We start from the raw sequence: 26,212 nt of genomic DNA, 5'->3' as shown, positions 1-26,212 counted from the left end.
CAGTGGCTATCTGTTGTATCTATCAGACAAATATGTCAGCCCGTAATGGATTGCATTGGTGTTACTGTGGACTTTGAAAATAGGTTCAGATAAGTTAAAGTCAAGAGAAAGTCTCACATTGTCAGCCTTGTGGAAAGTTAATTGATGGTCCTATTTGCATTTTTTTTAAACTGCCTTTAATTTAACATTCATCATGTTGCACTTTTAACAGCTTATATTGGTGAAGGTTTTTATGAGTAATTTCCCATTTAGCCCCCTTGGAGAAAAAAAAATGCCTTTGTGCCAGGGATGGGTCTCTGTGCGAGTGTGGCTTTTTCTTTTTCTGTGGTCTATGGAGAGACCAGACACCTTGCTCCACATTTACTGCTGATGTCCCAGAACCCACAGCTGTCTATGTTGTTGTGTTTTGGAAAGAGTGAGGCAACTGATTTTTGGTACTGTACAGGATATGAGTAATAAGAAAATGTAGGTTCTGGAAACTGTGCGCAGGTTCCAAGCTTGTATTTTGGGACACTATGTAAACCATTAGGACCAGCTGCACCTGGTAATAGTCCTTCAATCTCACAAGATGCTGATCTTTAAAAAATGAATTTTCTTGTAACATGAGGACTTGCTTTTTTGTATTTCTCACTTATTGTCTTTTTCGAAACATCTTCACCAATGCCAACATATCAGGATTGGAACCAATTACTGAACATTTATGCAACACAAACCAGCTTTCTTTAATTATGCTACCTTCATTTATTTCTGTAAAAGTACAAAGCAACAACATATCAGTTACATAATCTATTCCTGCTTGAGTTTGTACTGGAGCTTTTCCACATACTTCCTTTAATGAGACTCCCATTTAATGTATTATTTTACCTGGAGAATAACATAGACTTGCAAGTCTGTATTCTTATGCTACATATGCTTGTTGTTTTCCCCTTGTTCTTTTTTGTGTTCTCTGCATGGCTTAATCGTGTTTTTCTTGTTCTTTTTCTCTTTTCCCCTTGTTTCGCTCTGGTTGAAGAACATGCTTCCTTTCAGTATTATAGATGCTTAGCATAGTGCATCTTTTCAGCCTTAAGTGTTGGCACCTAATTTTATAACTGCTCCAGTTGCAGGTTGTTAGAGCAGCAGCCCTTGTCAGCTGTAGCCTCATTACTCCTGCTCATTATGCTCTGGCCCACTAACCTGCTCGTACTGGTTTATAGTGTTACAGAGCTTGTGTTTCACCATGTGTTTGCATGCAGATGTATGTGCACTTTTGCCAACATTATTTATTTGTGTCTGGACAGGTATATGCATTTTTGTGGTTATGTGTGGCCTAAAGCAGCAGTTAAAGCTCGATAGCTATAACCCCAGCTGTACTTGTCTAAATATAGCTGTGACCACAGTCATATTGAACCAGGATGCTGATTAGCACCATTAAGACCACTGGCCTAAATGAATGCCAACTATGATTATGTGAAATATTTATTGTGGGTTTCCAAAAAAAAACCCAAAATAATTTAAGGATACTAACCAAAGTATTTGGTTATCATGTTATTTTCTTTCTAGCTTCTATGATGTTTCAATAATTCTTTTATTGGCTAAAATATACATTTTAATCTGTTCCTGCTTCGTGTCCAGATTTGGTCCTGTGCACAGAGGAAACAAGCTAGGCAAACAGTACCACAGCTGGTGTGGTACTTTTAGCTCTGACTCATGCTTCAGCCCAACTTCATGCCCTGTTTGCTTGATTTGGACTGAGACTCCAGCCAGTCAACTAGTTGTTCACCAGAAAGGTCAGGATGTGTTAGTCCTGGTCTAGTTCTGACTCCAACAGGGAACAGATGGGAAATATGGCCTAATGTTTCTCAAATACATTTGAGCTTTTTCTCTGAAATACATCAAAGGACAGCTGAAATTGAAATACCAAATTTTCTCCTTTTCCTGACTAATTTTAATTTTCTTTTAACACATTCCTGGTGGCCTCTGCATTTTAATGAAAAAGTTATTGACTTAAAGAACCACTGTGAGGTCAGAGACAGGCTATTCAATGAGGCACTGAAGTTAACGCCAAGAGCCTGAGTTAGGACCTAAAGTGGGTTGTGGGCACCCTTCTGGTAGGTCTCCACATTATAGTATAGATATTCTCTAATGAGTTTTGCTCCCCAAGCTACAGACTAATAGGCTTTCTGCACTATAACAGTAAAATACATGTTAGTTATTGTTAGTTCCATTGTGCATAGCTAATGTATGTTTCAAGGCAAATATTTTAATGTTGTTTGTTACTGCAGGTGATGCTGCAGGTGTTATTTTGAATCTTTTTGAGGTTTTTTTCCCACAAAGCTTGCGGCAACAGTGAAACACTGCCTGCCAGAAAGCTGTTTACCATGTTGCAGCAAGAAACACTGACCGTGCCAGCTACTTAATGAAATCCGATGAGTGCCTGGCTGTCTTCGCATACAGCATTCCCAAAACACCCTAATGAGAGTTTCTGTTTCTCATTTGAATCCAAGATCCAAGTTGCTGTTCGCAAAGAATTGGGCATAATATAATAAAAACAGGTGCATAATTAAAGTTTTAGGGGACCACATGCACATGACAGCTCCCCTTAAATGCTATAAACACTCAAATAAGGCAACAAACTTTCATCCCTTGCCAGTCCTCTCATTGAAGTGGCTTTGCAGGCACATTTGCTCTGCATGTGGGGACATTGTTGTTGCCGGCTTCCCTTCACTTTCTTGTTCAGCTGCAGTATCTTGCTATGTGCACACACAGTGTGCACATATTTGAACGCACAAAAGCACACGAGAAACTCTTTGATTGATGTCTTGTTGTATAGCATACAACAGTAGTGACTTTTACTAGCAGAAAAGCATGACATGGCATGGTTTCCTATGTTGCCAAATCCACCACATGTAGGCACAGAATTTTAAACATATATGTGTGCCGTCAAGGTAAACTCATTGACCCAATCAGGTTTGAATTTTCTTTCTTCCTTTCTTCCTGTGTTTTTCCTGTAGCCTCTTTATCAAACGCGCTCTCACTTTCTGTCTCGTAGAAGACACAGCAGATGCTTCAGAAATCTGGGTCTGCCTGTGTGCAGCTAACTGCTCATGTCACCCTGCCGAACCACCCAGGAGCAGAAGAAAGGGAAAGATAAAGAGACTTGAAGAAAGACAGGGAGGGAAGCAGAGAAGTTAAATGATTGCAGAGCTGCTGAGCGCAGAGAAAGGCCTTGTGACATGTCCCACACTCAGAACTGGGACCAGACCAAAATGGGTGCGTGATTAAATGAACTGTGATGCTCGCTCCTGACACGCTGCAGCCATCGTTTGAATTAGTCACAGTTCTATTTTCAATGAAACCTCCACTCGTAGGGCAGATTCTATTACAATAAGTACTCAAGTGAACACACATGCAATACATAGATGGGTATCTGTGCTGGGGGCACTGCCAGTCCTCAAAATCCTAGACCAAGAAACTTTAGTTCCACTCCTATTTTCCTGCCTTGAGAACATGAGAGGAAAACAGGAGTGGAACTAAAGAGACTTGTTTGACTGTGCTTAGTTCAGCCTGCCTAGCCTCAGGCTTTGCTATAAGTAGTAAAAAGAAAAGCACAACGACAACATTTCTGATGTTTCTGATATTAAAATAATTTCTAATAAGAAAAGTGCAAAACACCCGACAGAACATCACAACCAATTATTGCAAAGTTTAGGTTAGGCTGTGATTTGGTGTTTAACCCTTGTGTGGTGTTCGTATTTTTGTTACTCAGCCAGTGTTCATGGGTCTGGTGGACCCGCTAGAGTTTTGGCTTTCCAAATTAACACTATCAAACAATTTTATGTTAAATTACTCAACAGATGTTTACTTCATCCCAATTACAAGACATATGAACAGCAAACATGGTTAATTTTTTCCCTTTACCTTTGTTAGATCACATTTATGAATTAATGTGCTTCTCGTTTTTCTTTTATATAAAATGTTATAAATAAATCAGTTATAATCAAGTGGAGTGAGTGGAAAGACACAACACATTTACACGTGAAAAAATAATTAATTGTTTAATTTTTCTTTTGAAAAAAACTGAACACGGGTCTCACAGACCCGAACACCATACAAGGGTTAAATAAAGCATCCCTAAAGGAATTTCCGATGTAAAGGTTTCTTCACCTTATCCAATGACATATTTATAAATGTAAAATCACAAATAATGAACATCTGTGCTACACGATATCATTAAAAGATTAAGATAATCTGGAAAAATGTCTGTACGCAAAGGACCAAGGCCGAACTCATTATTGAATGGCAATGATCTTTGATCAATGCAGACATTTTGTTCTGAGAAATTCATTGGCAATGGATTTCTAAGGGGTTAGACCAAATTTATTGCTTCATCTGCAAGTGGAAATTAAAGCTCTACCATGCAAAGAAAAAAAAAAAAAGTCAAAAGCCAGACCTAGAAACATCACCAACTACTTTGGGACACAGTTTGTTTGAGGTGGAGTGAAGCTGCTCTCTGATCTGTTTGGAAAGCATGGATGCTGTGGTTTTTGGGGGGGGGGGGAGCTATCCAGCTTCTTATCAGCACAGAGTTTAAAGCCGGCAACTATAATGCTATAGTGGTAGATATGGCTATGGTTATCTTGCAATGGTTTTATTCATGCTGAAAGACACAAACAGAAACAACATACTTGCTGCCCCTGCTCATGATGTCAAAGGGTTGGCTTTAAGGTCCAAAGCAGCTGTTCTTAACTGCCTCACGCTTTTGTTAAACGAAGAGTTGATGCAACATCATTGTGACACATGCCTCTGTACCAAGTGCTTGCAACATAAAAAAACCCCACATTTCTCATTTAAATCATTGTTTTTCTTTTTTAGTTCTGCTGCAAAAATAAACACTTGTAATTAACTCTGGATTAAAAACAAGTCATGAAACAAAATCTGTTTTGATTATTTTGTTTAGCTGGGTTTTTTTTTTTTTTTTTTTTTTTTTACATTTTACACAGCATGCTAACTTTTTTGAAGACTGGGTTGTAAATGAAAAAAAATGAAAAAAGCAAGTGTGTGTGTGTGTGTGTGTCAGATGAGAAATGAGAGCATGCTCCGCTGAATTTCTGATGGACAGAGGCCTGGAGAACTCCATCGGACTGTGGTGTTACCTCATCCCCCTGAACGCTCAACTCATCAGCTCGTCATACGCGCAGACTCACACAAACTCGCTCCCCCCACACTCTTGGAGACAGATGAAATATTAAAGGCGTAGAGATTCTTTTCAGGGTCGGGTTTCTGGGCTGTACATCTTTTCACATAAATCATCATCACAGTTTTGACGGAGGGGAGGGAAGGGTCGACAAACTAAACCTACCTGCCAAGTAACTAAGGAAAGCTTGGCTCACACTTGGTACTTCTTCAATTTACTATTGGAATGTAGTTCTACTTATTTGGCCCTTGGTGCTATCAATGAGCTGTTTTATATTGTGATGTGATATTGATGGATTTGTGGAAGCTGTGAACCATTTGTTTCCACCAGTGTCTGTTTCATTTAGAGCGTATTGGCATTTATGTGTATCTGACTCTGTCTTGTCCCTTTTCTTGCAGGAGCAAAAGGTCTTCAGTCCCCACCACAGAGTTTATTTTTGAACTTCCCCACTTCACTATACAGGCCACAAGGGCCCAGACACTTTTGCTCCAAACAATCTGTCAGAGCTGGACCCACAGCATGGTCAACGGAGCGCCAGTGACACTTAATGAAAGTCTGCTTACTGAAGTGTACAAGGCTCCAGGTGAGTAACACGAGACAATACAAAGCTTGCCTTGCCTTTGCTAATAGCAAAACCACTTAACACAGAAATCCAGATTCATTCTTTTCTTGCCCCTGACCAAGCTCATAAGAATAGTAGTCTTTTTCTACTGCTCTTTGATCTGCTTACACTGTAGTGATTGTAGGTTGAGGCCTGTCTACAGAGAGGAGACAGAGTAGGACACTGAAAATCACCTCTAGTTGGATTTTTGTGTGTGTGATGAATTTGCTTCTATTTCTTATTTGTGCATGTGTATCTTACACTGACACTAGTTGTACAGTGACTTCTTCTTTCTGTGAAGAGTTATCAGAGTGGAAAAGACATGTTTATAATTGCTCACCAGGGGAACGCTCTGTTTTTTAGTTGTTATAATATGTTACTGTAAGGTAGCAATATTTCTGCAATGGCAGCTAAGTCGCTTGATTTATTATATCCTTTCAATGGCTCAGTAGTGATGGAACAAAGAACAAACATACTCATCTGGTCTCTTTTAGACCAGAGTATTAGGTGTTAAGGCATTCATTGTTGTTCTTGATTTATTGAACATTTTTTGAGGATAACTCTCGTTTATCCTCGCAAACTTTATTTATCGTCCTTTGTTTACTTGTACCAGTAAATTGTCAGGAAAGATATATTGAACTGGCTAATATTAAAAGTGATTTGACTTTCTTATGAAAACCTTTCCAGTTATTTCTGAGGGCACAGTACATTTGTCAGACTGTCACTGATGGGAAAACAAGCCAACTCGATAGCATTGAACTCTGGGCAAATTGGCATGCACGTATCCAGAACTGAAGTTCTCCAAGTATACACGAGTTCACGCGAGACACTTGAAGATCAACTTGTCTTATTGGGGCCCAATATGGGCTGCTGGACCTGCAGCTGAGACCAAATTAACTCTGAAATGCTTCATGTCACCTAGGGTGTCTTAATGGTCAAATAATAAATTTTGTCCCTTGTTAAAGAAAGGTAGGGGAGTCTGAATTCAATAAAACAGTAGCGTTTCTCATGACGGTAGCATCTGGACAGTCCTCTGGAGGGCCTGGGATTTTCCAACTCATTAGGATCATGTTGTTTGGTATGCCGTCAACATTCTCCCCCAGCCAAGCCAGCCAAGCTACCTTTTTCACCGTTGTGTAGCCGCCAAAATTTATGAAGCTGGTCTCCCGTGGAGTGAAGTCAAATATTCCTCTCCCCTCATTTTGCCTTTCTCTTGGAACGGGGTTTGAATAGCGACATGGAGAAACATTTGCACATCTGGTCCATGTGCTGGCAGGCTAGAAAAGGAGCAGTGGGGGCTTAGAAGAAAAGTAAGTTTGAGCTTAAAAGGCATGAGACTTGAGGAGAATAGGTGGTGTGCTGGGTAAGTATATGTAGGGAAAATACTCAGCAATAATTCCTATGATATAACCAAAAATGTCTAGTACTGTATCTGCTTTTGCAATTTCGGGAACACTCATACCTTAAGGGAGATGTGTGCTGTGCGGTTGGTAAGAAAATAAAGTTTGCCACGGCGACACCAGCCGCTATTTTTCCGTAAGTGTGACTTACTGGCTCACTGGCTGCAGATATTTGTGGTAAAGGTGGCAGATCTAATGCAACACAAGATTTGGGTTTAAACCATGAGATTGTTCTCGTGTCCCCAACTGCTGTAGCACTCATCAAGGTATTGCCAGCACACAACTGATACACGCTGAAGCTAAAAACTGAAGACGGCAAACAAACGCTGTTCACTTTGAACATATGCTTTTTCATTCTTTTAGGAATTTGTCCTCCCTTCTCTCTTTTGATGTTGCAAAGTTTTTCAATAGGGGAAGGTGTTTCATATTGAAGTCTAGCTGATAACACAGATGGTCAGTGTCCTTCGCGGGAGGGAAACGTTTAGGTATGAGAATTAATTCACTGTCCAAAAGAAATTCCACATTTCAGCATTTCACGGGCAAACTCAACAGCTTCAGTTTTAATCTCAAGGCACTGACAGACTGTAAAATATTCAAAAATATTAAGAGCAACATTCAGAGACTAAAATTCATTGCAGCTGACTGGAACACAGCCGCTAGGATTTGTAATACTTTGAGTTACTGTGGTGCTCAGTGGCAACTACAGGAATAACACAGCGCACAGCACATCCAGTGTAATCTGTGTTTCACAAGACCAGATATGAGTAAAATAAGAAAACATACCGTAAAATTATATTTTCCTTGTCACTCGATTGCATGTCTGCATGGTTTATCACACAGCTGTGTGGGACTGTTGATTCTCCTTTGCATTCCAGTGAAGTCCACACTAGTGTTGTATTTTATTGGTGAGCTATGCAGCAAACAGTATGTCATTATTGGTATCTCTAGCTGAAAATGGACAGGTGTGTGCCCATATGTGCTTGCGTCAGTGCATGCACGCTTGGACTATGTGCCTTTGTGCTCAGAAGGTTAGCATCAGCTGTGTTGGTTTGGCTCTACTTTACTTCACTCCTCATTCATAACTTATATTTTGTTTTAGAACATAGTATTTTTCCCTTTTAAGCTTCATCTCAGTTTATTTATGTCTTTTTCTTATGCTTTTAAGTCTTCTCTGTTGACAACTTTTATTTTGTTCCCAATTCTTTTTGGATTTGTTACTAGGTCCTCTTTTGTATTCTCCTCTTTTTTTGTAATTGTCAGAATTCCCGATTCTATGTTATATGCGTGTTCTAATGTTTATACATTATGCATGTTATTGTGGTTTTTAGTAGCAGCAGCAGTAATAGTAGTAGCCAGTAATTCCTGTCTACCAATACTTTTACCCACTGCTAACCTCAGATTCGGCAACACACTGACCACAGTGACCTCCCACATCTTACTCAACTCTATGCAGTTCTGTGTGAGTGTAAAATACACCGTGCGTAAGAATTGTGTTTATGTGTCTAATTTTGGTAGTGAAAAAGTTTAATCCACCCAGATTCTTTTTGTCATTGCTAATTGCTGACCACATTAGGCTCTCACATGTATTTCTACTGACATCTCAAGGATATATTATTGAAAGCAGTCTCATTAAATGTCTGAATGAATAACCAGTTTACACTCAGCACTGGTACAAAGCCTGATTAGAAAAAGATGATAATTATGAATAAGCCTTGTGCCCTTTCCTGCTTTCATTCAAGTCTGTGTGTGTAGTTAAGTATTTCTGTCTTTGTCACATCTGTGACAGAGCAACAATTCCATATACCGCAAGTGCACACCCTTTGAGCAGCTCATTTACATTTTATACAATGGATGTTTTTGTTTTTTTTCTTTTTTGCCTGCACCTCTTTTAAAAATGAGCGGTGTTTAAAACGCTCAAAAGTAATTTTTTTAACTTGTCTTATTTGAGTTATAAGTGAGCGGTATAAACTTTCTACTGTCCAGACTTTTGCCCTTGACTGTAACTTTGGTTCTCACTTCCTTATTTTACTCTACAAGGCTATATTTGAAAGATAAAAGATCAAAGCAATTTAAATTAGCATAAAATTGGCATTTCCACCATTGATGGATTGAACTTTAATGTAGCTACCACAGCTGGTTTTCCGGCCTTGGAGCTCTGTGGTGGTCTGGACTGCGACAAAAAGAGGGAGGTCTGGTAAAAGTTGGTTGGTGGTGGTCACCAGTCATGCTTTAGATGATTGCTGGGTGATATACGAGCTGTGACATAGCTTTAGCGTGACAGACATGAGGGGAAAAGAACAGAGGACGAGAGAGTGAATGATATAATGAGCAAGATGAAAAATGAAAGAAAAAGGAACATAAAGGTTGAAGGGAAAAGTGACAGAATGAAATAAAGAGGGTGAGAGTGTGGGGCCAACTGTGCCCAGAAATACAACTGGTCATTGGCTTGCTTTATTAATCCCAGGTCTGGCACCTAATTGCGTGTCAGTTTAGGCACACAGGCAGAGAATCGTGCATATTTGCAAATGCAATGTATTCCTACCTCCATCTTAAATGGATCATATATATATATATATATATATATATATATATATATATATATATATATATATATATATATATATATATATATATATATATATATATATAGCTAGCTTCTGAACATATGATCCCATTTAAGGCAAATAATCAAGACTATGTTCTCACTGCATAGCAACTACAGGCATGTTGTTAATGTTAGTAAGGGACGTATGCTCTCACTCATTTAACCGTATCATTATTAAAACAAGCCCTTTGTTTTTAGTTCTCCCTACACTTACCATGGTGAGGTGAGGAGGGGGGGGTCAGGACAAAGCTGGGGAAACGATTGGGGGAAAAAAACCTGCCAAGTCCATTCAGGGTCACATTAGTGAGACTTACTTATGCTTTTCTTCACACTGATATCTCCCGTTGCTTGGAAACAAACATGATCTTTGAGACACATCAACAATAGTTTTACGCATTTTTGCACTGCATGAAAAAGGCTGCTCTTGTCATGGCCAGCAGTTTATATCCCTGTGATCTAACTGCCTGTGATGCTGTAGCACAATAAATATCGGTAATAGCTCATTGTTATAAGAGGGGGGAAAACTTTTCACATCGTCCTGTCACCTGTGTAATCTGATGCCTCGTATGTTTTAGATTTTATGTTTTCTGGTCCCAGAATTTGCCCATCTGTCTTTGCTACCTCCTCCTTCCTCTGTTTTTTTTCTCTTGTGTGCCACTAATAATGCAGCTGTTGGTAGCATGCTTCTGGCTATAAGACTGAACACAGGAGGTTGCACTCTCTCAGTTTTTCATTGTTTTCCTGTGTAGATTTTGGCTGACACAGGCTTATTACTCACAACCTTAATGTTTCTCATCTATTAATCAAGACAAGTCAGAGGAACATGCAGCTTTGCCCCGTCATCTAATGAGCCCATACACTTAGCTCATGGAGATTGTTTTGATAGTTCTTTTGATTGTTCTCCTGTGAAGAAAGGAAGGACAACAGCCCTTTTTATGGTCTGCGGTTGTCACAAATGTCAGTAAAGGGTTGAGAAGCTTAATGAAAACCCTGAGATGTCTGTTTCAGCGTGGCCTGGCCTCTCACTCAAGTATCCATATTTCTTTGAAGAGGTAACTTATTGGTTTGAGAGAAATTTCTGCCTGTCGACTTGTCTTCTTCACGGATTGACATCAGGACAGGAAGAAAGCAGGAGGAAAAGAAAGAAAGAAGGATTTTTTCATCCGTACGCAACCTTACATAAAAAACACGTCGTGTCAGCATCAGAAAATTGATAAATAAATCTTGGCTGGAACTTGAGACGGTTCTTGTCAATGAAAACTTCAATGAGCTACAGACGGGCTCGCTCCACTCCTGGCAGATTGTGATGATGTTTTAAGTCAGTCCAGACTTCCCTGCTTTTCTTGTGTCTTCATGAAGAATTCTGCTCTTTCTCTGTTGTTCACTTTAGTCCTGAGCTAATCAGAGAGGCCAGCGGAGTCGATGCAAAGCAGAAGTTTGCTGTGTAGTCCCACAATTAAACATTGGATTACGCGAAAATTTATACGTTTAATGGGATGAGAGCGCCAGGAAGTGCCTGAGGTCTGGTTGCAATAACATATCAAGCGTAACTTTCACTAAACTGCTTTTCACATGTATGCACAGATGCAAAATATCTATACACATACGCATTTCCACATCAAAGTTGGTTTGGTGAGCTTAAGCATTCATAGGGGGACATCATGCTTGTCTTTTCTCACCATGGTTGTCCATTTATCATGCCTCTTTTCCTCATACCGTCCACAGAAGTTAGCTGAAATTCCGCCAAGTAGTTTCTTCCCCTTGTTTGTTTGAATTGTAGCTCACTTTTTCTATCATGGGAAATGAGATGTGATTCCAGGCATGTTGAAGAACATGGACGGTCCCAGTGCAGAATGTGGAATTCTGAGTTTTGACTTATTTCTTCCTTCTCTGATATGAATGTTGGATGGTGTAATTTACTTGAACACTAAATCCAACTGAGCATTGACACGCACTATAGTACTTGAATTAGTGCTTAATTTAAAGAACTACTACACTTTTTAGAAGCCTGATTACTGCCAAGCATGCCACACATGGGATAAGAACATTTTCTACAGATTTAAGCTTTTGCCCATTAGAGTTGGGATAATGAGCTCATCTCTCCCTGAAGTGTTAAACTGAAATATGATATGAAAATCCCACATAGACTCCCTTTTGGCCTCTAAAATATGTCACCTACAGATGATGTAATAAACAGAGCCCAAAGTGTGAACAGTTTTTTGAAAGTATAGATTATTTAAAGACTGTTGTGTTGTGTGTGTATAATAATATGGATACTGTACTGATTGTAAACATTAAAGCTATTAGAGCCTTTGATGAAGAATAAAAATCAAAAGAGAGACATTGCACATATTTCAGCATAATGTTTCGATAACAGAGATAGGTAATTCTTAATAAAAACTAAATACAAGCGCACACACTAAAGGGAAGAACATCTCTGAGACTTTAAATGAAACACACTAAAAGACTAATAGACTTTAAAGCTCTTGCAGCAGACTCTCTGAATGTTACCAATCAATGACAGCCTCAAATAAATCTGTTTGTATTTATGTCATCTGGTAGTGTCTGCAGAGCTGGCTCCCTGCTGTGAGCCAACCGCCCCATCTGAGGGTAGTGACTAGTGCCGACTGAGCACATAGCTCCACGTCACAGAGCCATAAATTTCCACTGTAACTCCCATTGAAGTGTCTCAGCAGCACCAAAACCCCAGTCACGTCTTGGCTACCACCACACACAGACACAGTCAGCCTCTGCAAAGCTCAGACATAAATATTGATCTCGTTGGATTATTGATAAACAAGAATGCTCTGCTCGTTTTCTCTTTAATTCTCCCCTCATAAGGGAAGTGGAGTGAGGAGGGAAAAGCTTGTGAAAGAGGACAAGAATAAGCTATAGAGATGCAGAGATCTAGAGAGTGTGAGAGAGAACGGATAGTAATCCAGAGTTGGATTTCAGCAATAGAGGGGACTGGTTTAGCGTCATTAGCTGTGGTCTGTAGTTTCGAGCATCTCTCATGGTGAAACCACACTGGTATTCCATCCTGGCATCTGCTTCAAAGCTAGAATGCCCCTGTTTCTTATGCTAACCAAATTTGTCAGAGCAGCATTAGGCTGGGGATATGGGAGATTGAGAGGCAGACCTTCTCAACCAGAACTGTGTTTTAATGACCTATCTTACCACCGACTAATTATTTCCTTACAAGTGGCAATGGGGGAATCCTCTATGTCACGGCACATGTTTGTCTATCACATTTAGCACATCTGTCGCCCCCTTTTCTCTCACACTCTCTCTCTTTCCCTCATCTTACTTCTTTTATAACTCTCCCTTCAGTTTTGCTCTTGATCCCCTTCCTCCCAACCCCCCCACCACCCCAACCCCATCCAACCACTGTCTTCCAAACCTCACTGCCTAGGCACATTAGTTTTGGCCAAATTGCTTCCGCATGAAGACTCCTTAATTGTGGTAATTCAGTGGCAGAGAGAACCACAGTTTGAATGTGTGGAGAACATGTGTCACTGCTTCAGTGGGCCGACAGAAAAGCCAGCAGCACCTGGAGGGGATGGAAATCAAGAAAATTAGACCCCCAGCTTCTGCTACCACCGGCACTTATACCCCATCATTGTCTTTATACCATGACGGTTATAGGGAGCGAGTACCGCTTGCACACACCAGTACCGCTGTAACCTTCATTCAGTGAGGTAGGAGCAGCTTGACTGGGATTTTGTCATATGTGTAAGGAAACCCATTATTTTTGTTCACAGACACTTGCTGGATTGCTTTTCTGTTTTCTGTCTCACCACCCAACTTTAAAAAAAACAAAACAAAAAGCAATTCTTCCTAATATGCAAAGCCCCCCTCAAAAAACAACCCAAACTCTGGCAGCAATTACTGGTTATATAAACTGCCCAGCTCCTTCATCTATCTACAAACAGCTGTTGTTGTTGTTTACATCTGTTTGAAATCAAACATGCATATTCTTCCTGTGTGCAGATATTCTTACAGCTTTAACCTGTGCTAAATAGTAGTTGTGATATTTTTTTTTCTAACTGCAATCCCTTCAAATATCAATTATGATTTAGCTCAGCTCAGTTTATTTTTATTTATGTTGTGTTAAATCACAACACGTGTCATATCAACGCAATTTCATAAGAAAGATTCTCTGATGGAACCATAATGAACTTTTAATGCATCCCCCAAAAATACCTCAATGTCATTTTTACTATCATAAAAATCAGTTCTTGTTATCGTAGTAACTCGATGTTTTTCTTTCTCTAATGCAGACCTTTGTTTGAGTAACAAAGCTGCTCTCCTTTTAGTTTTAACTGCATAACAAACCACTACTGGTTCACCTTGTCTGTTTTCCTGTCCCACTCTCTCAGCATGTGTCTGCATTTTTGCTGTGTGTCAGTTCTGGGCAAGATGCCAGCAGACCTGCTCCTACTTACTGCTTCTACTGCTTCCCTCCTGACTTAGGAGAGACAGTTATTGTTTCTGCATCAGCACTTAATGGCTCAGCTGGCTGCTTTCAGGCTACCCAACTTGTCTATGTCTACCTCTTTTTCTGTCAGCCCCCTAGCTGCTGTGGGCCCGTTGCCAACCTTGGAGGTTTTAATACTTTAGGTTCTTTCCCCTTCTTTGTCTGTCTTTGTCTTTTCACCTGCCCTTTATGGTTTTGAGATAATTTACATCCTTTTTTTAACTTGTTTCCATCACACATAAAGCTGGTCATTAATGCATGGAGTATGTAGCTGCAAAGAGGGAGGGTAATCAAAACACAGCTTTTAATAGTTGTTCTAGCACAAGTCCTATAGCTTGGTTTTTACTGTATTTTGTATCGTTATCTCTTTTTTTGTCTGTCTTGGGATTTTTTTCAGACTTGTTATATGGTGTAGTATTTGAAGAACAGGAAAAATAAACCTTTTTTTTATATAGCATCATAAATGAAAGTAAAACTATTTCTGGGTTTTGTGAATATAGACTAAAAGAAATGGTTCGCATCCTGAGGTAGAATATTGCCTGGTCCACCATTGTAGGCAGACAACTTTCCCATAGCCTTCCCCAAAGCTGTGAGAGCAGGACATGTTGGAATGTGTAAAGCATGGCTTTCAAGCCTGCAGATGTGCTGCACATATATACTGAACCATGGACACGCCAACTATTGAGGTATGCAGAAAGTAAAGAAAGTACCCTCCACCTCCCATACGGTGCATGTGTTAGTGTGTGCATTCTGCTTTTTTGCATCAGCTCTTTCTACCCCTCTTTATTGACTTTCAGGCCCCCTTCCCTTCATCTTCTCCGCACTTTCTCATTGGTGTTTTCTATGGCAAATCCAGCTGCCCACAGTTGCGCCCTTAGTGTTTGATGGAGTGCCATACTCTCTGGCCCCTAGCTGTGTGTTTATGTACTTCTTGCACCTGCCTTTGCTTGACGAGTAACAGTACCACACACATTCACTCACTCAGTCAGTCACACTGACACACTCTATACACACTCTAACCCAACATACACACATGAATCACACGGGATACTGCTGTTTAAGCCAACAAACTACCTACCCTTGTGTTTTTACTCTTTCTGTGTACCCCACATTTTATAGTCCTAACAGCTGGACAAAACATTGCTTAGAGCTCCCCCATGCAACAACCACCAACCCAGCAGGTGCACAGTGCCCTTAGGACATCTATGTGGGCAAGGGGATATGTTATAGTGATACCTCTAGTGCCATTTATCAAAGAGAACACAGAGTAGAAGAAAAGGCCCCTGTCATATTACAGATTGGCTTGCACTTTTAACATCTTCGTCTTGTCCAAGCTCTGGGGAACAGTCGGGGCAACTCATCATTGTTGATGTCATTTTTCTTTTAGTGCTGTGTTGAAAAAGGCCAAATGGTCACTGAGTCTGGTTATTCATTCTCCATGAATAGGCTACTCTTTCAGGGTAGATGGGTCATGTGTTTTTAGGTTTACTCAGATACACTCAGTGATAAAGCCAAATGTCTTGGGCAATGTTTTTATGACAAATACATATTATACTATACTATATTGTTTCTAGTGGGAGAAGTGAACCTAACTTTATGTAGTACATATATCACTTTTAGTCATTCCCTCTGGTCCTTGGCCACATGAACTAATCTAGAAATCAGTGTTTCATGTATATACACGCGTATCCATATGAACATAAATCTATGGGAATTTTCACATACATTCTTTGAAGACCAAAGTTGCTTCCCTGGTTTAAAAAAACATATAGAAAGATAGAAGATAAGATTACTGAAATTGTGTACTTGGGACACCCCCTTGGTTGTGTGGAGCACAGACTCACTGATTAGTGTTTGGTTGATAATTAAGGTGCCGACTCTGCAGCTCTGCTGATTCTTAGGTTAAAATTAGGAGTGGGAAAGAAACCGTATAAAGAGCAAAATCACGCTCATCATTTGGATGCCATTAGTTTGCAATAGAGCATGCTGAAGATTTTGAGAGTGGTGTTGTTTTATTTTACAAGGTTTACATTGGGCATTACCATCTACTTAAAAGAACTATATACACTGTACTGCAGTGTAAATAGAAAGTGGCTCCAAGACAAAGATATATATTACTGGTTGCCAGTATTACAGCCTCAGCCTAAACAGAATAAGGCAGCTAAATGCACAGAGTGGTTGTACAGCACTGCTCTGTTTGACCTGCAGATATATTAAGTGGGAGACAGAGAGACAGAAGGAGGGTTATTAACATAACCATCTTCCATCTGGTCTCACGGAGGGCCTCTTAGACAGCAGGTGAAGAGGTTGATGGGCAATTTGTCTGAGAGAGAGAGAGGAGGGAAGTCAGTGGTTAGAGTTTTTTAGCAATTTTCAATAATTCCCCGGTTAAGTGTGCTATGTGTGTGACTACTCAAACATGCCCTACTTCACACTGCTGATTTACGGTGAAACTACATTTGAATTTTTAGTTGATCAGAAAAATACTGTGTGCTATGTTGGTGTAAAGCCCATCCAATTTAGCACTGGTTATACAGTGTTTAGATTTTTCAATCACCTGTGTAAGAAGGAAATTTGTTATATAATATCTGTGTGTATACAAAAGAGTTTGAGAGGATAAAACTAGTAGAGTGGCTCAGGAAGTAGAGCTCGTCCTACACTTATCTAAGGTTGTATTCATCCTGGGCTGAGTAAGTGACCAAATCTAGACATAAGTTTGCATATTTGCAAAGGGATGATTCAGTGGAGGCAAGTTACCAAACCTCGAGTTGCCCTTCAAGCATCCATTGGTGTGAGTGAACATTAAGTTAAAAGTGCTTTTGCATAGAATGAAGCACTTGTATGTACGTGTGTGTGTGTGTGTGTGTGTGTGAGATTTGCAGTAGAAAGTGTTTTGTATGCTAAACTTGAGTTTATTTATGTTGATATTGAACCTTTTTTGCCGTTTGCTCAGTGACTTTGCCGTCCCTTGGCCAACACACGACAGAAAAAGCCCCAGTAAGTTGTAAACTCGACTGAAAAAGTGCTGTGGACACTTGTAGGAAATAAAGCACAATCGCTGTATGAGAGGATTATTTGAGAAGGAAAGCCTTATTGGAACAGGTGATGCAAGAATTAAATGTGATTCCCTTGGACAGTTCCAGCTTACTGGAAGAATGTAGCATGTGATGAATGGATCCTCCTCTCCTCTCTCAACAGGCGGTTTGGCACATAACTTCCTTAACTCCACAGTATCTTTTAGTCATCCAGCTACGTCTCCCTGCTTCTCCTGTTATGTGTTTGAAATAGCCTCTCACCATAGAAATAACACTGACATATAATAGAGAATATGTAATTCCTTGTCACATTGCAAACAGTTTCATTTTGGAAAGATGGAAGACAGGAGGTTCTTCCACACTAGGCTGCCATTAAGAGAAGTAATCATAGAGTGAGGAACACTTGAGGCTCCTGTGATGTAATGCTGGTGTGAAGTGAGCTGTACTTGACACTAAGCTGAATACAAGCGTGACTACATGGAATATTGTTTTGGAAATAAACGATTACTCACAACAAGTTAATTAGATCTCTTTTTATCATGATTTTTAGGCGTAGCAGTGTGGGTGTGATTTCAGACTGTCTTGTATCCAAAATGATCTAAAAGTTTTCACAGGAAACAAAAATTGCAATAATAAACAAAGATAACCTCTATAAATTTTCAGACCCTGTCCGCTTGTACTCAGAAGAAGATATAACATTAAAGAAAATAATAACTTTAAGTATGGACTGGCGTAAACTTTAAAACTGAGAAGGTGCATCATGTATTTTAGAAAAATTGCCCAGTGTCGTTTGTCGTGGTTTATAGCTGACCTTAATATGCAAATGTATTTTAATTCAGATTATATGTCAAAGACATGCGCTATCAGTAATACTGTTGAAAACAGAGGACACCTTTTCTTGATTTCTTTGTTTAAGAGCAACTAGCTGGTCAAGAACAATTAAAGGCCAATCAGGTGTTTAACTAAGTCACAGAAGCGGTGCTTAAATCTGCCGGACTGCAGTTCATTTTCACTTTTTTTCACTTTTTTTATTAGGTGTGAAATATCCAGGCCCGTCACCGACTCTCGAAGGCTCGGTCCAAAACCTGGAGCTGAAGTTCTGCAGCCGTGCGACGGTGAAATGTGCCTCAGGAACCGTGGGAGCTGTAAAAGTGTGCGCCAGGACCCCAGGTGTGTGCAGCTGTGCCCTGTTAAAACTTTACTGCCTGTGTAGGAGGGAAAGAGTGAGACAGACTAGACTCTTCTTTTACTTTCTTTAACTTATGCTTTTACACACTCTACTCTGTCTAGCTCCCTCTCGTTTTCCTGCTCAGTCTTTATGTTGATTTCTATCCAGCTATGTGATTCAGTTGCTGTTTTCTCCTGGGGCGCTGTCATTGGGCTGTGGCCATGTCTTTGATGGCAAGGATGTTATTGGAGCTAGTGTCATAGCACAGAGTTCACAAGGTCAAGCTGCACATGATGTGGGTCAGATTAGTAGATCTATTGCAGCTGTCAATATAGAAATACAAGCAAACCATGTGCAGTTAATGCCCTTATTTTAAAATGACCATTTATTGTAGAGTCACAAAAATATGTGCACATAAGGAGTGAAAATGACGATGGAGGGCAAAGTTGTTCTTTTGGACTATGAGCTCTTCAACTAAAGTGAAAAATTAACAAAACATGGCTTTACTGGTGCATAGGAGTGGTCATAATAATAATAATTCATAATTCGTTATTAGGCCTTTTGCCTTCTGTATAGCAACCAAATAGTGCTGTTGCAGTTACTTCAAGGTGAATCACAAGGAAGTTCAAATAAAGGGCTGTTTTTAATACATGAAACATTTACAAATGTTTTATTTTATGTGTACATTTGGTCATTCCTATTTCAGAAATGCTTTCCAATTTATGGGAGTCATTATAGCTTGATTTGGAGAAGTGGAGAGTTTGTAAAATATTACAAACTATTACTCTTGTCTTTCAGGTTCAGGAGAGGGAGTGAAGGAGAAGCTGGTTCCTCTGATTCAGGGTCCATCTGACACTAAAGAACTACATATGAGCCGCTGGCTTAATGAGATTCGCAAGCCTGAATCTTTGCTGGCCCCTGACCTGCTGGCATTTTCTATTCAGGTCCCTCAGCAAGGAGATGATTGCAGGAACTCAGGTATAAGTGTTTTAAATGTATGGATTACCCTCTTTTCTCCTCTCCGCTCCTCTCCACCCCTCCCCACCCTTCATTTATAAATCAGGTTTTAGTTCATTTTCTGGTTGTGGTTTTGGTGTTTGGGTTTGTTACAGGCACTGATTATATCTGCACTATTGGTGATCTAATTCAGGAGTCTCCATTTGTTTAGGTTGTCATATTTTCCTTCCTCTCATAATGTCATGTAGTGCCCCCTTTCAGTTATTTGTTTAGTAAAGCCGATAAGTGTTTCCCACTCTGCTGTCCTTGAAGCAGGGTTGGCAGCCCTGCATCTCTTTTCAGGCAGTGTGATTTCTCTAAACAGCAGTTAGTCTCTGTGAGCACTGGGCTGAGCTGGCTAACAACAGCTAACCACTTGAGGATTGCTGTTGACGGCTGCTCTGATGTCAGGTTGCAGTTTTGATTGCATCCCTAGACCACAGATTATGTTTCCTGTGTCATTGTGAGGGTGTGTGGGTGCATGCATGTGCCTTTTGAGAGAGGGAGTGGGATTATTCAGTAGCCTTTCCAAAGAGCTAAAAATGCAAACCAATTCCAAAATTTAAAGTGCTGCAGTGCTTGATTTAGTAAGTAGGATATTAATCATCACATCTGTACATGTCGCCAAGGATGCCCTCATTTTTCTGTATGAGCTTCTAGAAATAGATATGACCACGGATATTAGTGTGTTATTAATATTCTTCATACCGTCAACTTAAAAAAAACGTTCTTCCCGAGAAAAACTGATACCTCTCGAAGTATGGGACAGTCTCTACTATGTCATGGCCTTTAGCCACTCCCAAGTTTCTAAAAGCCCACAGTAGGGGCCTTAAAGTACATTCTGGGCTGTTTTCCTGCAACCCTCTCCCAAGATCAGATCCCAAGATCAGATACAGGAGAAGCCTGGGGTGACAAGGTAAAACAATACAGCTCCATTTGTTTTCAGAGTTGTCTTCAGAGTCACAGTTGTACATTCCTTTTAATACCGGACTACAGAGATTCATTGTGTAGCCTTGATTTGTGCAAACCACCAACTCCTGAATCATATCAGGGCTCAGGCCTTAAACATGTCAGCTCTGAGGTGTGTATAGAGCTCTCCTCAGGTAGTTTAAACTGTGAGAAGAAGATGCAGTTGTACCTAAGGGTGCAGGAAAGTAAGAAGAAAACTATTGTTTAGAGACAGTAGATTTTGGAGGTCATCCCTAACCAGGCACTGTATTGCTCTTTAAATTTCACTCTATCATTTACTGTCCCATTTCTAGTAAACCAAGTGCCAGGACACTGCTGTAAATTGCAAATAAAAGGCAGGCTGACATTTCTTAGAGAGGTAATGGTTTGATAAATGTGAGGACAGTCATTGAATACATTTCCTGAATGTTACAGCGACAGAAAGGCAGATTTTTAAAATCAGTGTTTCCGACGAGATGTTCTTCCATCGATTACGTACATGATCACTCAGACATGTAGTAGATAGATACTTTTAGGAGCTCTGGTAAACTCTGTTTAGTCCACGGCCTCAAACCATTACTGTGATTTAGAGACCATATTATTTCAGTAAAGCATGGCTCATAAAGGCAGTACATATTTTTGAATATTAAAACCTGATCTGAACACAAACCAGAAGACCAAAAGGAAGCAAAGAGAGTGGGAGAGCGAAAGGAGATGAAGGTAAAAGGAGGTGGGGGGGCTGACTCCCAGAAGAACTGAATATATCTCCAGCAGATGTGGAGCAGTGCAGGTCTGTGCTACTTCTCATCACTGCCTCTCTTCTTTTTCCCCCCCTGTCTTTTGAGTTCAGATCGCTCTTTTTTTTTTTTTCTCTCTCACTGTCTGAACGTCTCTATTGTCTCTTTTCGGACATACGATATTTAACAGTGTGGGATTCATCAGTCAGTTAACTGGCTGCCATTCAGACTTGGGGCATGTTTACCTTCATATTACTTATATAAATATGTGTCACTCACATGTGTCTAAATGACGGAGAAAAGCCACAAATCAGCTGTGATATGTGCCATATTTGCAAATAGCTTTCACCCCTTTGATAATGAGAATCACAAACATTGTGTGTGTGTGTGTGCTACCAAAGATAGAGCTGTATTTCGCCCCTTGTGCATTTCAGTCTCAGATCAATCACTTTTGTTTTTGGAATATTGAAACGATTAATGCCCTAGACATCTAATTGATCTAATAATCAAATGTGTAGTGAAAGCTGGGGGTCAGCAGCGTGTGACTGTAAGGTAACAACTTTACCACACGTGGAACGTTTTTCTCATTCTCTGTATTTTTCCTAACATGCTGCTGAGGATAACACTTGTGTGTGTACACAGGGTTTTGGGGTGTCTCTTAAAGCTCTGTGTTTTGTATGGTGGTCAGGCTTACATCAAAGCCTTTGGTTAGCCCACATGTCCCATGTCCCTGCTGTCATCCAGAGGGTGACTAGGAGCCTGTTATAGCAATGTTAATAGAATGATGGATGCAACGCCTCATTCAGCAAGAGATGAAAGGTGGTGTGGCACTGCTCTAAATAGGCTGGACACTTTGCTCCTACAGGGCTAGATCAGAGGTTCAACATTTTGTGATCATGACATTCCTCAGTTGTTGGAGCACTTGGTCTTGGCATCAAACACACTTTATTCTTCCCATGTGGTTCTGCTGAGTCCATTTACCAAATTCCTAAAGTGTGATCATTATACACTGAGTATACGACCGGGGTAGGGAGAAAAGCTGACTCCTGACAGTAGGATGCAGTGGAAAACACAGCAGAGTTATGAGCGATTTCTGCCCAGTTCTCAAAGCATAACGGGGGAGGGGGGGAATGGGGGTAATTGCCATTAAGCTACCAGTGTGTAGTCAGTGAAGTGTTTAAATATATATACATTCATATACCTTTATTTGATTGACTGCAGTTGATTATAAGTCAAGAGAAGTCTTGCTTTTTCGTATTTTGCCTCTGCCCCTTTATGTATGAGTGATCTCTGCATTGTCTCATTTCTTAGAGCTTTTGACAGGCTCTGAAAATCAACAGCACTTTCCTTATAGATCCTTTAATTCATCCCAGAAGCCATTTCCTCAATGCCATGCACCTTCTAATTTCTCAAGGCTCGGAAAGGCTCATATCTCCAGGGGGGATGTTGGGAAATGTTCATTTTCAGTGTTAAAGTAAAGATAAATTGGTTGTTTTGATATATTGTTTTATTTGAATTATTTGTAGTCCAGTATTTTAATGAAAGCTTTGACACGTTTAATTGTCTCATTCTTTCTCTCACTCCTTATAACTCTTTTATACAAAGTTAATCTAAGGAGATGAGTAGCTTTTAAATATGGCCAGTGACATCTGTTTTCTGTCTAATTGTTTACCAGTGAACTAAAACAAAATTCCAATTTACTTAGAAAATGAAGAGGGTGGGTTGGGTGGCTATGGTCGGCGGTTGGAGGGAGTCCCTGTACACTTGTAGAACTCCTGCAGATCGGGAATAATGTGTTTTTATTTAACAGAGCTGAGGTTGGAACATTCTAATAAATTAAACACAATTAAAGGCGTGGGTTTTTACGCAGAAGAACTAAGCAGCTCTGCTCTGAAGTGTCCTCTTTTATGGATCCAAAAGGGTCGAGTAATTTTATTTCTCGCCATTAACCCTTTAGATTACAACATGACGGTCCCACAGGCTTTCTCCAAGTTGATTAGTCGACCCAGATAGCCACAATATCCTTTTCATGCTCTTTTCTTCTGAAATAACAAAACTTTAAAAGCATTATGAGACATGAATAATAAAATATATCAGCGCCACTTTTTAATTAAATAAATAAAAGATAAACTATTGTAATAAATCAACAATGGAAACATGCAAGTCTGCAGGGCAAGTCTGCAAGTGAGGTAGCTGCTTTTAAGTCACAGCAGACAGCAATCCAGGTTGGCGGACAGGATCAGAAGGGCATAGGTTTTTCTTCCACATGGGCCTAGTTGAGAGCCAGGGACATGTCATCATTCACCAGCATGCATTGGAATGGATGCCTCTGATATTAGATCTATAAATTATTTTTGAATTTAATAAGAGTAGAGCAGTGCCTTTAGTGACTGGGACCAGAAATCCTTGGCCATGTCATTCACAGTGACCTCTAGTGCTACTTTGAGTGTAAATTATCACTGGTACTCAAGAGACAGTTTGATCATTTTGATCCCTGGACAGTGGCTGGCTGGCTGGCTGACTATGTGCTTTTGGCTCAGTCTTGGGTCTGTCATCACTGATGGATGGGAAGGACTAAGGGGCCTTGGATGGGGCTAGTGTGCAAGAGTAAAGGGCTAGAGGGCGTGTGAGGAGCTGGGGTTTATGCTCAACCGTGGGGCAAGCAGCAGCCTGCAGGTGTCCCCCACCCCAAACACACACTCACTTTACCATTGTGATTTCAGCAGAGGAGGGAGGGACCAATGGCTCGAGTGAGTTTTATGATTGTAGAAGAGAGAGGGAGAGTGTGAGTCTGTGAGGGATAGCATATGTTTTCCCTAGGCACGGCAGCAGCTGCGAGACAATGATTTATGCTTTTCTCAGAACTCTGGGATCTCAAAATGTTACATTTAATCAAGCACACTGAGAGCAGAGCAAATGTTAAAGATGTTCCCTATAAAGCCCTTCAGTTTTGATCTCTTTACCATACCATGGGAGCAGGGAGAATAGAGGAACAAAGTGATCTTTAATCTCAATTTTAACATATTGAAGGGAATAATGAAAGCTACATGGAATTAATCCTGTGCAAATTCCCAAAGTGCTGTAATACTGAACACACTTAGTTCCCTAATAGTTATTAAAGCTGTTTTCTTCTCAATTACTGCTTTAAAATTAGACAAATGGGGGGAAGAAACTGCTTCAGAGTTTATTCTGAATTAAGTCTAAACATATTTATTATAGGAGAGCAGATACTACGTATATGTTGCATGCATTATAGTGACATTTCATGCAAACCTATATATAAGTGTTGGTGTGTATTTGTGCCCATTTATGTAAGTGTCCTGAGAGGCCTGTCCACAGCAGTCAGAAACAGGTGGGGTTCTACAGTACCTCGAGTCTGCAGACCCAAAGACTAATGAGAGCAGGTGGCACTGAAGCACCACCTGACTTTGATCTGACCGTTCGACTTGAGCACATGAATGCATTCCATTATACTCACTGGTCAGTGCATGCACGTGCAAATGCAGAGAAATTGCTACACATGCTATGTTTGCCTCTTTACTGAAATGATAGCCTTTGAATGGGTTGCACTGACACTGTAGATGGGGTGTGAACTGAAGTGGGATCTCCCTTGGTAGCCTCCTCCATTACAATTTTTCAAAGGACTGCCGTACTTTCATATGTCCATCTATCATGCTCTTTTCCCCACCTTTGCATGTGTTCACTCACTCCATAGAGTGTTAAATCAACAGTCTGGCTTGGTTTCAGGCAGAAACTTGATGGCTTTAAGCTGCTGCCTGAACTTTTTCTGGCTGATAGATCTACAGTAGACAAAATGGTACTAAAAATACATTTATTGTACATGCTTGGGAGAAACCTCAGAAAGCAATTTACTAGGGAAATGTCATAAATGAAGTGACCAGCTCTTCAGCTGTTGGGACCTGATCAAAATTTCACAAGAGATGACTGTGAATAAATGAAGAGACAAGTAGCTACTTCAGATAATGTCTGGGAGTGTGCATTCATACAATTCTAAGGAGTATGAGAATTTAACAGGACTTACTCATTGGGCTTTGCCTCATGCAAATTAAAATGAGTCTTGCCATTCAATTTTAGAATCAAGGGCATGAAACTCGACCAAAACACGTTATCCCAAGTGTTTGTTTGTTTAAGCACCCAGTGACTTCCACAATGGTGTGTTTAATCACCAAGGCAGCTACTCTCATCATGTTTTGTGTATGTATGTAGCAAGGCAGGTAATCTGGAGATCAGACCCCAGAGAATCCTCTCAGAGATGGCTGTCGAGGTCAATCACAGCCCATTACTGGAGCTGTTCATCTGTGAAGTTTTCGGCTATTTAGGCCAGTCTCACAGTTCTTAAAGCCTGAGGCAGAGGGACGAACATACAGATTGGGCAAAAAGAGATGAGGGCTAAGGCTAGAGATGGGGTGGGGTTGGAGTGTGACTCAGGCTAAAGATAGTGATGCTAGTCCTCACTCTAATGATATCACAGCTCCAATGCGAGTATTTTATATCTTCCCTTCAGGATTCAATATGAACAGAAGATGGGATTGTGTTTACACCACGTAGTAAATGAGTGCAAATGACACACTCAGGAAACTTCTGTTATAATAACAGTGAAGTAACAGAATTGAAATAAAAGATTATAGAATAAAAGGAGAAATATAACATTTTGGAAAGATGAGATGTAGCACTGCTACCGTTACACAAATAACATTAATCAGTCATAATAATGGTTAGTTATTCTCTGCCTAGTTAAGGGGTTGAAGCTGTAGAAGATTTAGTCTCTAAGTGTGAAAAGAGGTCATTGTGGGTCACTGCTATTTTACCTCTGAAGGTTGTTGTCTAGGTAAGGTAGAGTCAAAGGGAAGGAGATAAGCAATTAGCCTTTCTCACCATGTGAAAGTGGAGAGAATATTACCTAATCAGTCTCATTAGCGTGATCTCTGGAAAGGCGTAATGACTGCTTGTAATGGCTGTGAAAGGATCTCGTATCACATTAGTGTGAATGTCACTTCCAGATGAAAAGTCTATAGCACTTAGAAATAACATGGGCACAAGGCAGAAGT

The 26,212-nt window shown here is 40.2% G+C and overlaps 1 protein-coding gene across 3 annotated transcripts in view; it reads left to right on the top strand.

Annotated features, from left to right (window-relative positions):
• Positions 1-26,212, top strand: part of vps13b (vacuolar protein sorting 13 homolog B) — a 302,372-nt gene that overhangs the window by 64,887 nt on the left and 211,273 nt on the right. For all 3 annotated transcript variants that reach the window (XM_085422124.1, XM_085422126.1, XM_085422125.1), the window contains exons 17-19: positions 5,575-5,759; positions 18,330-18,464; positions 19,261-19,440. In XM_085422124.1, coding sequence (XP_085278250.1) covers positions 5,575-5,759; positions 18,330-18,464; positions 19,261-19,440 — 500 coding nt within the window. The remainder of the gene's footprint in view (positions 1-5,574; positions 5,760-18,329; positions 18,465-19,260; positions 19,441-26,212) is intronic.

Source organism: Rhamphochromis longiceps, linkage group LG11, assembly GCF_057381845.1.
Source record: "Rhamphochromis longiceps isolate RC_006_pf linkage group LG11, R_longiceps_female_GT1.1, whole genome shotgun sequence".
NCBI lineage: Eukaryota > Metazoa > Chordata > Actinopteri > Cichliformes > Cichlidae > Rhamphochromis > Rhamphochromis longiceps.
Note: the sequence above shows the minus strand (reverse complement) of the source record. Positions and strands in the feature narration are given on the sequence as shown.